At 30.7% G+C, this 14,252-nt stretch overlaps 1 protein-coding gene and 1 pseudogene across 1 annotated transcript; both read right to left on the bottom strand.

The window, feature by feature from the left end:
- Positions 1-3,144: 3,144 nt before the first annotated feature.
- LOC132617598 (bifunctional monodehydroascorbate reductase and carbonic anhydrase nectarin-3-like) lies at positions 3,145-5,529 on the bottom strand (annotated as a pseudogene).
- A 5,124-nt stretch (positions 5,530-10,653) lies between these two features.
- On the bottom strand, positions 10,654-13,838 carry LOC132604806 (bifunctional monodehydroascorbate reductase and carbonic anhydrase nectarin-3-like). Its single transcript, XM_060318253.1, has 7 exons — positions 13,627-13,838; positions 13,102-13,322; positions 12,908-13,011; positions 12,022-12,130; positions 11,765-11,932; positions 11,442-11,495; positions 10,654-10,971 (listed from the first exon to the last, which is right to left on the bottom strand). The coding sequence occupies exons 1-7, from the start codon at positions 13,709-13,711 to the stop codon at positions 10,891-10,893; spliced, it is 822 nt and encodes a 273-aa protein (XP_060174236.1). The 5' UTR covers positions 13,712-13,838; the 3' UTR covers positions 10,654-10,890.
- Positions 13,839-14,252: the final 414 nt, after the last annotated feature.

The following is a 14,252-nucleotide window of genomic DNA, read 5'->3' as shown; positions in this document are numbered from 1 at the left end:
ACTAAATTAAAAAAAGCAATACTTCGTGAATAACCTAATAATATTGCGATTCACTTTTTCGAAAAATCTCATGAATATTTATAGAAACCATAAGAGAATTGCACAAAATGAGAGGGTCCATCGGGAGTAGAGAAAGAGAGAGGGACGGGGACGGGGATGGGGATGGGGACGGGGACGGGGACGGGAAGGGATGTCAAAAAACACAAGAAAGTAAGATTTAATAACAATTTCGTTAACAATATGATGCAAAAGAAATGCTAATACATGTGAAAATCATTTGAATTGGCCAACTAAGTAATTATTTGCAAGTCAACAACTATTTTATACCATTGATTCTTCTTTTGAATTTTCTTTTTCTGTTTTAGTTTGTTCATTCATGCATATTTTTCACTAATATTATTTCGTATTGTCTAATATATTTGTTTTTATATACTCATTTATGGAATTTCAAAGGAGTTTTAGATTAATAAGAAGCACCCCATAATATATGTAGATGTTTCAACTAATTATATTTGATTGTTTTAACTCAAACTGCGCGAAGCACGGGATAATTTACTAGTTATATCTATTATAGCAGGTTACTTACTACTCTCTTTCAATTGATGTGTCTTACTTTTCTTTTAATTTGTTTCGAAATTTCAACATACTATCTAACATGTTAAGACCACAAGGCTTAAGAGTATTTTGGTACATTACACGTATATTCAGCTTAAAATCATAAGATTTAAAAGTCTCTCTTACTTAAACTTTGTGCTCAATCGAACTAAAACACATAAATTAAAACGAATGTAGTACTTATTTTAGGTTATCAATGAATACTTATTAAATAGAATTGCCTAAAATTATTTTTAAATGATTTTGTTGTGTAAATATATTTTACCAACTTAAAACTAGTAGAACTCTTTCTATTTTGATTTAGGTGGCAGGAAATATCGGAGTAAGGCACCGAGTCCCGTGTTTTGCCTAGGCCATGGTTCGGGGCGTGACACTTGCAGATTTGTTCACCAAGTCTTTTCCAACTTCAACTCTTGAGAAGATGATATTCAAGATTGGAATGCGAATACTCTGACGTCTGAATTTTGATCTTCGTCAGGGGGAGTAAAATACGTATTGTACTATTTTTTCCTTAACCAAGTTTTGCCACATTGAGTTTTCTTGGCAAGGTTTTTAATGAGGCAGCTCTCAAAGCGTATTACTAGATATGTGTACTCTTTTTCCTTCATTAGGACTTTTTTTCCCATAGGGTTTTTTCTAATAAGGTCTTAACGAGGCACATCATCTAATTAATGGACATCCAAGGGGGAGTGTTGTAAGTTGAATGCCCATTACATGAACTTGGGCACCAAGAATACTTTCCCACCAAGTATGTGTGGCCACCAAGTTGTTAACTCATTACCACCCACCAAGTTGTTAACTTATTTCCTCCTATAAATAGGAGTTCATTTGTAGAGGTTAGATATACAATCAGTTCCACTCGATATACTTCTCTCTGGTGTATTTATTTTATAATCTTTATTGCATAACAAAATTTAATTTTTCTAGTTGAAAAGGAAGAAAAGGCGGAGCAATAGCAACATGTGCATGACCTTCATTTTCATTATATCAATGTAGATTGCCTCGTGAAATAGCAATGAAATTTTTTTAGGCATTTGTAATTGGCAACCTATTTAACATTTTGCTTCGAACATAGGAGTTGCTAAGAGTAAAATTCGAGAAAAACAGTTGAGTGTATGGGAAATCTTTCAAGAAGTTATGTAGGAATATCTTGTATTGCTAAATAGAGCACTCATCCAGCATAGATTAGGCCGTTTGCTACTCCATGTGTCCCAATTTATATGAGGATTTTACCATTTCAAAAGTTAAACAGTTCTTTATTTGACTCCCGTTTTCTTCAACATTTTTTGTATATTGTGAATTACTTATTATGCAAATTATAGCACTTTTTATGTAATTTTTCAAATACGTAAATTTTATCATAAAATACTCGAAAAATCTATGTTTGAATTAAGTCAGATTAATTGTTTTGACCCTCGTACTCCAAACCCCCTCATATAAATTGGGATAGAAGGAGTAAAATTGAATATCTTTTAAATGGTGACATCTCAAGCGACTACCCGGCGACCGGTTTTTGAAATACTTCTTATCAGCCCATATAAATTTGGGATTTTTTTTGTTTGCAAGCAACCACCCCAAGCTTATAGCATTAATTAGTGAATTTGTCCGCGCTTCGCGTAGTCATGAAAACCCTCAATGACTTTATGAATTTTTTCTCTTTTTCTGTTATCTAATTTTAAGAAAAATATCATTTCAAACAAAAGAGAGACAATAACAACAAAACCTAATAAAAGAAGTTCTATTAAAATTTCTAAGAGAATACTCTGAAGTGGAAGCGAGTATAAATCTGAGATTTTTTTTTTTTTTTTTGTGAGCAACCACCCCAAGCTTATAGCATTAATTCATCTTTTAACTTGGGTTATATTTCCTCCGATCGTCCTTATTAAAAATAAAATTCGTCCAAAATAGTTGTAAGTTTAGAAAATCAATATATATCAATTATTAGTTTTTACATTTGCCCTTACATAAAAATGTGTGGAGACAGATTAATGTGCTTAAAAAGATAGAAATATTAAATTGAGATCAAAGATTATGATATATAAAGTTAATGTAGTCAAATTACCCTTTTAATTAATGTTTTCATAAGACGTGCAAAAAAAAAATGATAGTAAAATGGATCAGAGGAAGTACATTTTATATCCAGGTGTGAAAACTCCTCTGTTTTACTATCATTGAATCAAGGTTTTCTTCCACGCTATGGGAGAATTTAAAACGTGCCTACACACGTAATGCTGTATTATTTTCCTTGTGGGATGTTGGAACAACTGCGACACAAATTCAAGCGTCAATAAAGTAAACAAATTCGTCCCTTTGAATTACATCCGACTTTTAATATACGAATAAATCAATACCGTGTATTTTATCACTGATACCATGTATTCAATAAGATCTCACGATACAATCATATTTATTCCTAGTTCTAAAGACAATTATTATTATCGTGTACTAGTAGTACAATAGACAAATTGGAATAAAGCCTTTGTAGTTGGGGGGAGGGGGGGTGGTTGGCAGGACCCTACCTATTTATCAAAGAAAGATAGAAATACAATTTGAGGAGTTTAATAAGAACTCCCTAAGCAAAAAGGCCAAGGTTTGTTGAATTTGATAGGACGTCCGTTTAATGGCTGAATTGGTCTAGCGTTGGTTTCAAATTCCTGTGTTAAACATGAGAACAAAAAGTCAAGAAAACATTGTCTTCGTTGTTACATATATTTATAAGTAGATTCTTGAAAAAAAGAATGTATATTCTTGAGTTTTTTTAATTTAAAATCACATTTTTCGAGTCAAACAAGTTGTAAATAAAAGCTAAATATAATTTTTTTTGGGGTTGAAAAAAAATTTTCATGAAAAATTAGTAGGTGATTGGACATAAAACCAATATAGACTAATAAAAAGTGTATTTGAAGTTAAATTGAAAAATGATATTTGAAGTTGAAGTTAGACATGCATTTTACTTGAAAAAGTATTCAAGTTTGAAGTGAATGGACACAATATATAACCAAATAAGTTTTTGAAAGAAAGAGAGTTGAAAAACAATTAATTTTTTTATGTCCACCTCATGAACAAATCCTCTCTGAGAGATCATAATATAATTAGAAAGAAGATCATATTGCTAAAATTATGGGCGTAAGCAACTCACGTCATGAACAACATCTCGAAGCAGTTTCATTTGTCTTCTCATTACAGTTTTAGCCTGGGCAATTGAAAAAGCAAAATGACAATATTTAAACCAAAATGGAAGTATTTATATTAGCCAGGGATAACTTCTCTGTGGCTAAATAGAAAAATTCTTCGCAATCCTAGTTAGCGATGGATTAACGTGAAGAATTAAAAAAACTATATTATCTACGAGCAATTTAATGACAGATTAGCAATGAAATTCATAGTTAATATCAATTTCTTAATCGTGTGTTCAATTTTCCTAATAAAAAGACGGGCGAATTTGATTACATACCTTCCCATCAATAGTTCAGACAACCTCTTTAGTGCAAGGTGGTGTTGTTAGGGAGCCATTATACCTGTAATATTTTTCCCGTCCAATTTTATTAGATTTGGATCAATTATTCCAATGTGTCTTTATGCATCTTTTTTATCAGCAAGAGCTCTTAAATCCTTCTCTATCTATGATTAGATGTAAATAATATCAAGAATCTGAAAAATAAGACCGGTCAAATTATACTGATAGGGTTACAAAACAAATTTGTGTTCACTATGGATAGAAACAAATCAGGCCATAATCCAATCTCGTAGACGAATCCAATGACAACAATCTTCTTTCCATCGTGCGTTTCATGTACTAAATGACCCTCCATATCATACCTGCATTTAATTTGTTGGTATATATGAATTCCTAATGCAAATATAAAGAATTAAAACAACCAAAGTTACAAAAGAAAAATTAGATTAAGGTTTAAAAAGACACATATGGAGTGATGGAGATTAGAAACTTTGTGCCAATAATTCTTCCAATCCTTGCCATTAGGGCCCCAATACTAAAGGCCCCCAAAAGTACTATCTTAAAAAATTATGTAAAACATACTAGCTATTTTCAAAATTTTAACATTTTTTATATGGTTGAGACTGTACGAGTAAATAATGATAACTTTTCCTCTCTGTGTACGTTAATTTACTTTTCATATTTTTTATTATTTCATCTAAGTTTCAACTCAATTTTTCTGAATTATTTATTTCCTTTTGCGACGTCTAATTGACATTCATAAATCAGACAACAACATTTATTTTCGTGAATTAATTATAAGAGACCTATCAAATAAGACAAGCAACCTTTTATATATAGTACATTTTAAATTACATTTATAATACACCATCTGCATATAAGTTAACTCTATGAATATATCACTAATAAAAAATCACTATGTTCTCACTGAAATTTGGCACTGAAAAATATTCTGTGACTATTCTCATTGAATGTTGGTGGTAAAAACCTAAATAGTACTAGTGTTTTCATACGAAAAAATTAGGAAGTCTCCCAGTGTTTTAATGGAAACCTGTTCCCACCATGAGTTTTCTCAATGAGCTAGTTCGGTGGAAATGAGGTGGGAAAATCAAGTTTTATAACACAAATTTTCACTAAATATTAGTGGAAAAAACCTCTGTTTCTAGTAGTATATGTAAGCTGGTGAGTATACCTTTTACCATCTATAGTATGTTCAGAAGGTGTGTGCCAATGAACTTATTTGAGTTGATATTGAATTCCATTTATCTTATGATTAGTGCATAACTGCTTGGCAAGGAGTTATATATGAGTATATTTTCTTCTAAGTGCAAATTTAAGTTTTTTTTTTTTAAGGTTAAACTATGATTAGAATTAGCAAATGTGACTGAGCAATGCCAATTTCTACTATTTTGTCTTGCAGGTTCTAAAGCCTCTTGGATTCCCAGCAAAACCAGCATTTCTTTTATTCTATCAAGTGTATGTATTCCATCTCACAGTCAAAAAAGCATTGTATGATTGTGTTCCCCCTCATTTCTATCGGGTTGGTCTAAATCAATATTTATATAGATGAACATGTATTTATAGATCAATATTGACAACTAATAACATTATTCAAGGAGTTGAAAGACTCAATTAGCTTTGTTTAAAGTTCTTTAATTGTTATATATCTATTTGATTGTAGTTGTGTACATATTTCTTTATGATCTGCCCCAATTTTGTTATGATCAGCAGGACTAATCTTGATATATTTCCTTTCTGTAATGTTGGTGAAGTAGCTTTATCCATGTAAATTAGAAACGAGATTTTTCTGGTAAATGATAGTTTGTCAAATTTGACTGATGAACTTTTTTAGACTTTTACACACTATTTTTCCATTTTATTTGATGCACAACATTAGAATCATGCTATCAAAAGATTTAAAATAAAAAAAGGATTATCTTTTGCTTTCATCTTTTTCCTTCAACAACTTTCAACTAATTTTCAACTAATGTACTACGATGGATACCACATAAATATTTTTCCTTCAACAACTACTTTCATCTTTTTTCTTCAACCACTAATTTTGAACTAATTTACTAAGATGGATTCCACATAAAGATTTTTCAATTTTTTCTTTTTTCTATTTCTAACTATTTGTTTTTATTTTTACTAATATGTATATTAATGTCTGCGCGCTTTGTAAAACCTTTGAAACAATTTCGAACTTCTCCTTCTTCAGCTAAAGCATGAGAACGATGACTAATACTAAATTAAAAAAAGCAATACTTCGTGAATAACCTAATAAGTATTTCGATTCACTTTTTCAAAAAATCTCATGAATATTTATAGAAACCATAAGAGAATTGCACAAAATGAGAGGGTCCATCGGGAGTAGAGAAAGAGAGAGGGACGGGGATGGGGATGAGGACGGGGACGGGGACGGGGACGGGGATGGGGACGGGGACGGGAAGGGATGTCAAAGAATAAACACAAGAAATTAAGATTTAATAACAATTTCGTTAACAATATGATGCAAAAGAAATGCTGATACGTGTGAAAATCATGAATTTGCCAACTAAGTAATTATTTGCAAGTCAACAACTATTTTATACCATTGATTCTTCTTTTGAATTTTCTTTTTCTGTTTTAGTTTGTTCATTCGTGCATATTCTTCACTAATATTATTTTTTCGTATTGTCTAATATATTTATTTTTATATACTCATTTATGGAATTTCAAAGGAGTTTTAGATTAATAAGAAGCACCCCATAATAAATGTAGATGTTTCAACTAATTATATTTGATTGTTTTAACTCAAGCTGCGCGAAGCGCAGGACAATTTACTAGTTATATCTATTATAGCAGGTTACTTACTACTCTCTTTCATTTTATGTGTCTTACTTTTCTTTTAATTTGTTTCGAAATTCGAACATCCTATCTAACATGTTAAGACCATAAGGCTTAGAGTATTTTGGTACATTACATGTATATTCAGCTTAAAATCATAAGATTTAAAAGTCTCTCTTACTTAAACTTTGTGCTCAATCGAACTAAGACACATAAATTAAAACGAATGCAGTATTTATTTTACGTTATCAATGAATACTTATTAAATAGAATTGCCTACAATTAATTTTAAATGATTTTGTTGTGTAAATATATTTTACCAACTTAAAACTAGTAAAACTCTTTCTATTTTGATTTAGGTGGCAAGAAATATCGGATAACTTGTGGATTAATATAAAATGAGATATAATATAAAAAGACGACGACTCCTTTTTGAGAATGTTCTCATGATTTTTTTTGTTAATTGAAATTCTATCCAATTGATGTCGGCGATCAACTTCTTTATTGAAAATGAATTCTCTTTTTGTTTCTCAATATTTGTCGCATGCATGCCCATTTATGAATTATGACAATATATGAGTGATACATCATGGCTGTCAACTTGTCTATTCATGTAGCCTGGAATAGTTAGAACTTTATCATTCGCCCAATTGATGTGGACATAGATAAGCACGTCCGAATCAGGAATTAATTTTGTTTATCGTTTTCTATTTCTGGTTAGAAGCTTGAAGCTCAGTTAATGGAGTCCAATGAAGGGGAGATTCTAAACTATACAAGTCTAAAATTGACGTTGTGTGTTGAAATTTCAATTTCGTTGCGCTATTAGTTGTCCCTATTCCAAAGGATAATTTTAAAAGGCACATGCATTTTGATTTAGCTTCTAATAGTAAGAAATTTTGGAGAAAGTTCCAGCTTAATGTAATTCGTGACTTTCTGTCCTAGAAAGGAAGTATGATGTTCAATTTTAACAGCTAAATCATTAGGTTCAACAATTTTAGTACTTATTTAATACGTAATTCTAAAGAATGACATTTATCTAGAAGCGGAAGCTACAAAATTATGTTCAAGTAATTACTGTACCATTCGCTTACTTCTTAACAATTTCCACAGTTCTTTAACTTTTTTCAATTTTCAAGTTTCATGATGTAAAATTTTCAAATGTTTGTTACATCTATTCATTTAAATATGGATTATTGGATTAGACTGTCCAAAAAATGTTTTTGTGAACAATATGAACTGTTTCTTCATTTTCATTCTTTTTGTATTCACCTTTTGGTTATTAATTTACAAGGTAGGGTCCACATGGCACCTTAATTAATTAAGAAAAAAGAAAATTTGATTTTTCTAGTTGAAAAAGAAGAAAAGGCGGAGGAATAGCAACATGTGCATGACCTTCATTTTCATTATATCAATGTAGATTGCCTCGTGAAATAGCAATGAAATTTTTTCAGGCATTTGTAATTCGCAGCCTAATTAACATTTTGCTTCGAACATAAGAGTTGCTAAGAGTAAAATTCAAGAAAAAGAGTTGAGTGTATGGGAAATCTTTCAAGAACTTATGTAGGAATATCTTGTATTGCTAAATAGAGCACTCATCCAGCATAGATTAGGCTGTTTGCTACTCCATGTGTCTTTTTTTATATGAGTGTTTTACTATTTGAGGAGTCAAACAGTTCTTTCTTTGACTACAATTTTCTCTACCATTTTCGTATATTGTGAATTATTTATTATGAAAATTTAATAATTTTTATGTAATTTTTCAAATACGTAAATTTTATCATAAAATACTCGAAAAATTTATGCTTGAATTAAGTCCGATTAACTGCTTTGACCCTCGTACTCCAAACCCCCTCATATAAATTGGGATAGGAGTAAAATTGAATATCTTTCAAATGGTGACATCTCAAGCGACTACCCGGCGACCGGTTTTTGAAATACTTCTTATCAGCCCATATAAATTTGGATTTTTTTTTTGTTCGCAAGCAACCACCCCAAGTTTATAGCATTAATTAGTGAATTTGTCTGCGTTTCGCGCGGTCATGAAAACCCTCATTGACTTTACGAATTTTTTCTCTTTTTCTAATACTCTAATATTAAGAAAATATCATTTCAAACAAAAGAGAAACAATAACAATAAAACCTCATAAAAGAAGTCCTATTAAAATTTCTAAGAGAATACTCTGAAGTGAAAGCGAATATAAATCTGGGATTTTTTTTTTGTGAGCAACCACCCCAAGCTTGTAGCATTAATTCATCTTTTAACTTGAGTAATATTTCCTCCGGTCTTCCTTATTAAAAATAAACTTCGTCCAAAATAGTTATCAGTTTAGAAAATCAAGGCTTAATACCTAGATGGACCCTTAAACTTGACATGTTTTGTAAGATAGACATATAAACTTATAAGGTGACCAGATAGACACTTAAACTTACTCAAAGTGTATTTTTCAAGTTTTTCAGTTGTTTTGAAAACAAAAACTATATTTTTCAAACACTCACAATTTTCATGGCCAAACAAGCCCTAAATATATCACAAAATATTTTTTTTAAAATGCAAAAATAAGGCAAACGCATATACATGAGACTATAAATGTGCACTTAAACCAATAAATACTCGCTAATCGCAATTTTGCAGCTTTCAATTAACTCGGATTTTTTTTTTTACACTTGAATAATTAAAAAACAATAACTTTAACCAATAAAAATCCTTAAAAAAAGAAATTTCAAATTAAGAAATTTCTAAGTTCAGTATTTCAAGTGTAAAAGAAATTTCAAATTAAGAAAACTGTAAAGCCGAAAAGAAAATCCTTAAAAAAAAGAAATTTCTTAATTTGAAATTTCTTTTTTTAAGGATTTTTATTGGTTAAAGTTATTGTTTTTTAATTATTCAAGTGTAAAAAAAAATCCGAGTTAATTGAAAGCTGCAAAATTGCGATTAGCGAGTATTTATTGGTTTAAGTGCACATTTATAGTCTCATGTATATGCGTTTGCCTTATTTTTGCATTTTAAAAAAAATATTTTGTGATATATTTAGGGCTTGTTTGGCCATGAAAATTGTGAGTGTTTGAAAAATATAGTTTTTGTTTTCAAAACAACTGAAAAACTTGAAAAATACACTTTGAGTAAGTTTAAGTGTCTATCTGGTCACCTTATAAGTTTATATGCTTATCTTACAAAACATGCCAAGTTTAAGGGTCCATCTGGGTATTAAGCCGAAAATCAATATATATCAATTATTAGTTTTTACATTTGCCCTAACTTAAAAATGTGTGGAGAGGGATTAATGTGCTGAAAAAGATTGAAACATTAAATTGAGAACAAAGATTATGATACATAAAGATAATGTAGTCAAATTACCCTTTCAATTAATATTTTTATAGGACGTGCAAAAAAAACATGACAGTAAAATGGATTAAAGGAAGTAAATTTTATATCCAGGCGTGAAAACTCCTCTGTTTTACTACCATTGAATCAAGGGTTTCTTCCACGTTATGGGAGAATTTAAAACGTGCCCTGTTTATCGAAAAATCTACGTCAAAAGTTGAAATTTCCTCTTTATGTTATGCAAAGCTGACGATGGATTTTGCTAATTAATTTCACTATGAAGCACATACAAATCCACGTGCCCACACACGTAATGCTGTATTATTTTCCTTGTGGGATGCTGGAACAATTGCGACACAAATTCAAGCCTCAATAAAGTAAACAAATTCGTCCCTTTGAATTACTTCTGACTTTTAACATACGAACAAATTAATACCGTGTGTTTTAGTATTGATACCATATATTAGATGAGATCTCACGATACAATCATATTATCATATTTATTTCTAGTTCTAAATACATTTATTATCATCGTGTACTAGTAGTACAATAGATAAACAGGAATAAAGCCTTTGTAGTGGATGGGGGGGGGGGGGGGGGGTTGGCAGGACCCTCCCTATTTATTAAAGAAAGATAGAAATACATTTTGGGGGAGTTTAATAAGAACTCCCTAAGCAAATGGCCAAGGTTTGTTGAATTTGATAGGACGTCCGTTTAATGGCTGAATTGGTCTAGCGTTGGTTTCAAATTCCTAAGATGAACATGAGAAAAGAAAAGTCAAGAAAATATTGTCATCGTTGTTATACAGGTATAAGTAGATTCTCAAAAAAGAACGTAGATTCTTGAGTTTTTTAATTGAAAACCACATTTTTCGAGTCACACAAATTGTAAATAAAAGCTTAATAGAGTTTTTTTTTGGGGTTGAATAAACTTTCATGAAAATTTTAGTAGGTGATTGGACATAAATTGAATGATATTTAATAAAAATAGTATTTGAAGTTAAATTAAATAATATTTGCAAGTTGAATGTAGACATGCATTTCACTTGAAAATCTTGAAGTTTGAAGTGAAAAATGGACACAATATACAACCGAATAAGATTTTGAAAGAAAAAAGGTTGATCTTTTTTATGTCCACGTCATGAACAGATCCTCTGTGAGAGATGATAATATAATTAGAAAAAATATTATATTGCTAAAATAATGGGCGTAAGTAACTCACGTCATGAACAACATCTCGGAGCAGTTTCATTTGTCTTCTCGTTACAGTTTTAACCTGAAAATTTGAAAAAGCAAAATGACAATAATTAAAATTACTTTCAAAATGGAAGTATTTATATTAGCCAGGGACAAATTCTGTAGCTACACAGAAAAATTCGTCGCTAATTTGGATTAGCGACGGATTAACATGAATTATTAAAAAAAAACTATATTATCTATGAGCAGTTTAATGACGGATTAGTGGTGAAGTTCCTCGTTAATTTCAATTTCTTAATCGTGTGTTCAATTTTCCTAATAAAAAGACGGGCGAATTTGATTACGTACCTTTCCATCAATAGTCCAGACAACCTCTTCAGTGCAAGGTGGTACTGTTAGGGAGCCATTATACCTGTAATATTTTTGGCCGTCCAATTTTATTAGATTTGGATCAATTATTCCAATGTGTCTTTCTGTATTTTTTTTATCAGCAAGAGCTCTTAAATCCTTCTCTATCTGTGATTAGATGTAAATAATATCAAGAATCTGAAAAATAAGACCGGTCAAATTATACTGATAGTGTTACAAAACAAATTTGTGTTTACTATGGATAGAAACAAATCAGGCGATAATCCAATCTCGTAGACGAATCCAATGACAGCAATCTTCTTTCCATCATGTGTTTCATGTACCAAATGACCCTCCATATCAAACCTGCATTTAATTTGTTGGTATATATGAATTCCTAATGCAAATATAAAGAATTAAAGCAAAAAAAAGTTACAAAAGAAAAATTAGATTAAGGTTTAGAAAAACAAATTGGAGTGATGGAGGGAGTAAGTTTTGTTAGAAACTTGTGCCAATAATTCTTCCAATCCTTGCCTTTGGGGCCCAATACTAAAGGCCCCCAAAAGTACTATCTTAAACCATTTTGTAAAGCATGCTATTTTCAAAATTTTAATATTTTTTATATGGGTGAGATTGTACAGATGACTGAGTAAATAATGATAATTTTTCCTCTCAGCGTATGTTCATTTACTCTTCATATTTTTGATGGTTTCATCTAAGTTTCAACTCAATTTTTCTGAACTAGTTATTTCCTTTTGCTATGTTTAATTGATATTGATAAATCCGATAGTAACATCTATTTTCATGAATTAACTTTAAGAGACCTAATAAATAAGACAAGCTAAAATCATTTACACCGTCCGCAGATAAGTTAACTCTATGAATATATCACAATAAAATATTATTTTCATTGAAAAATGTTTAGTGACTATTCTCATTAAATGTTGGTGGAAAAATAATGTTTTCACACGGAAAAATTAAAGTTTCTCAGTGTTTCAATGGGAACCTGTTTGCACCATGCATTTTCTCAAGCTGGTTTGGTGGGAATGGGGTTGGAAAATCATATTTTATAATATAAATTTTCACTGAATGTTGGTGGAAAAAATCTTTGTTTCTAGTAGTACATGTAAGTTGTGAGTATACCTTTTACCATTAATAGTATGTTCGGAAGGTGTGTGCCAATGAACTTGTTTGAGTTGATATTGAATTCCATTTATCTTCAAGTATCCTCCATCATCCCATCTCAACTGCATTTATAAATTAATAATCACTCATTATAAAGTTGTTTCAAACTTTTAATTATTAGTAGTACTGATCCACAATATCAATTTACGTACCATTAAATCATGGCCTCTGTTCAAGAGAGTGGCCTTCGAGGGTTTGTAGTATCTTTGAAGTATTCCTAAATTAGATACAACTTCAACATTTTTGTTAAGAAGATCAATTGGAGACTGCATTGTTCCATTTTTACAGGTGCCCCATTCATTTGGATGAATATCGCCCCAGTTAGCTGGTCCATTCTCCGCGTTTTCGTCGTAACTAAACTCACTCTCATCATCTACAATTGCCCAAACATAGGAAAATCAGAGCTTTATAGATACACTGGGAGTGCAGAAGAATTTTTATATTATCAACTTACATAAAAAAAATAAAAAAAAATGTAACCGTCATATATAAAAAGTGTGCATCAGTAGCCTAAAAAATAACACAGATTAAAGTACGTTAATATTGAAAATTAAAATTATTTAGACTATTAGTATATATAAGTTATATCCAAAAATGAAAGGCCATGCACGAGCTAAAATCAAACAAGCAGAATTGAAAAAACACTGCAGGTTCTATTTCAAATACTTTTAACGTACCAACTTCTCCGGATCTTGCAAGAAATGCACTTGAAAGGAAAAGCAATGATATGAACAAGATTTTGGTTATTGCTTCCATATTCATATTATATCTTCAACTGTTGATGAGAATTTTTATTCGTTGATAAGAAACTTTAGAGAACGCCTGGATCATATATAGGGGGGAAGTTAGGCCAATGTGTGAAGCTGACCAAAGAGAAGTTGCTTTTGACTAAACTTCTTGTGCCAAATTTTATTTGGATAAAAGTTATATGAACTGATACAATCATAAATTTTACACCATCATTGTAATTATATCTATTATAGTAGGTTACTACTCTCTTTCAATTCATGTACCCTGGAATATTTAGAACTTTACCATTAGCCCAATTGATCTGGACAAAGGTAAGCACCTCCGAATCAGGAATTAATTTTATTTATCGTTTTCTATTTCTTATATAGTACTATCTTGTTACTTATTTAATTTGTTAATGTAGTTGTAAATTCTCACATATATATGCATGCAGAAAATACTAATATAATATAAAGAAACTATCCGTTTTGTATACTTTCCCCGGTTCCGTTGCTATCGCGGGCTTTATGCAATCGATCGGATTATCGGGAAGGACACACCTTTGGTGTACCAG

The sequence above is a fragment of the Lycium barbarum genome, chromosome 1 (genome assembly GCF_019175385.1).
Source record: "Lycium barbarum isolate Lr01 chromosome 1, ASM1917538v2, whole genome shotgun sequence".
NCBI classification, from domain to species: domain Eukaryota; kingdom Viridiplantae; phylum Streptophyta; class Magnoliopsida; order Solanales; family Solanaceae; genus Lycium; species Lycium barbarum.
This window is presented reverse-complemented; position numbering and strand designations above follow the sequence as displayed.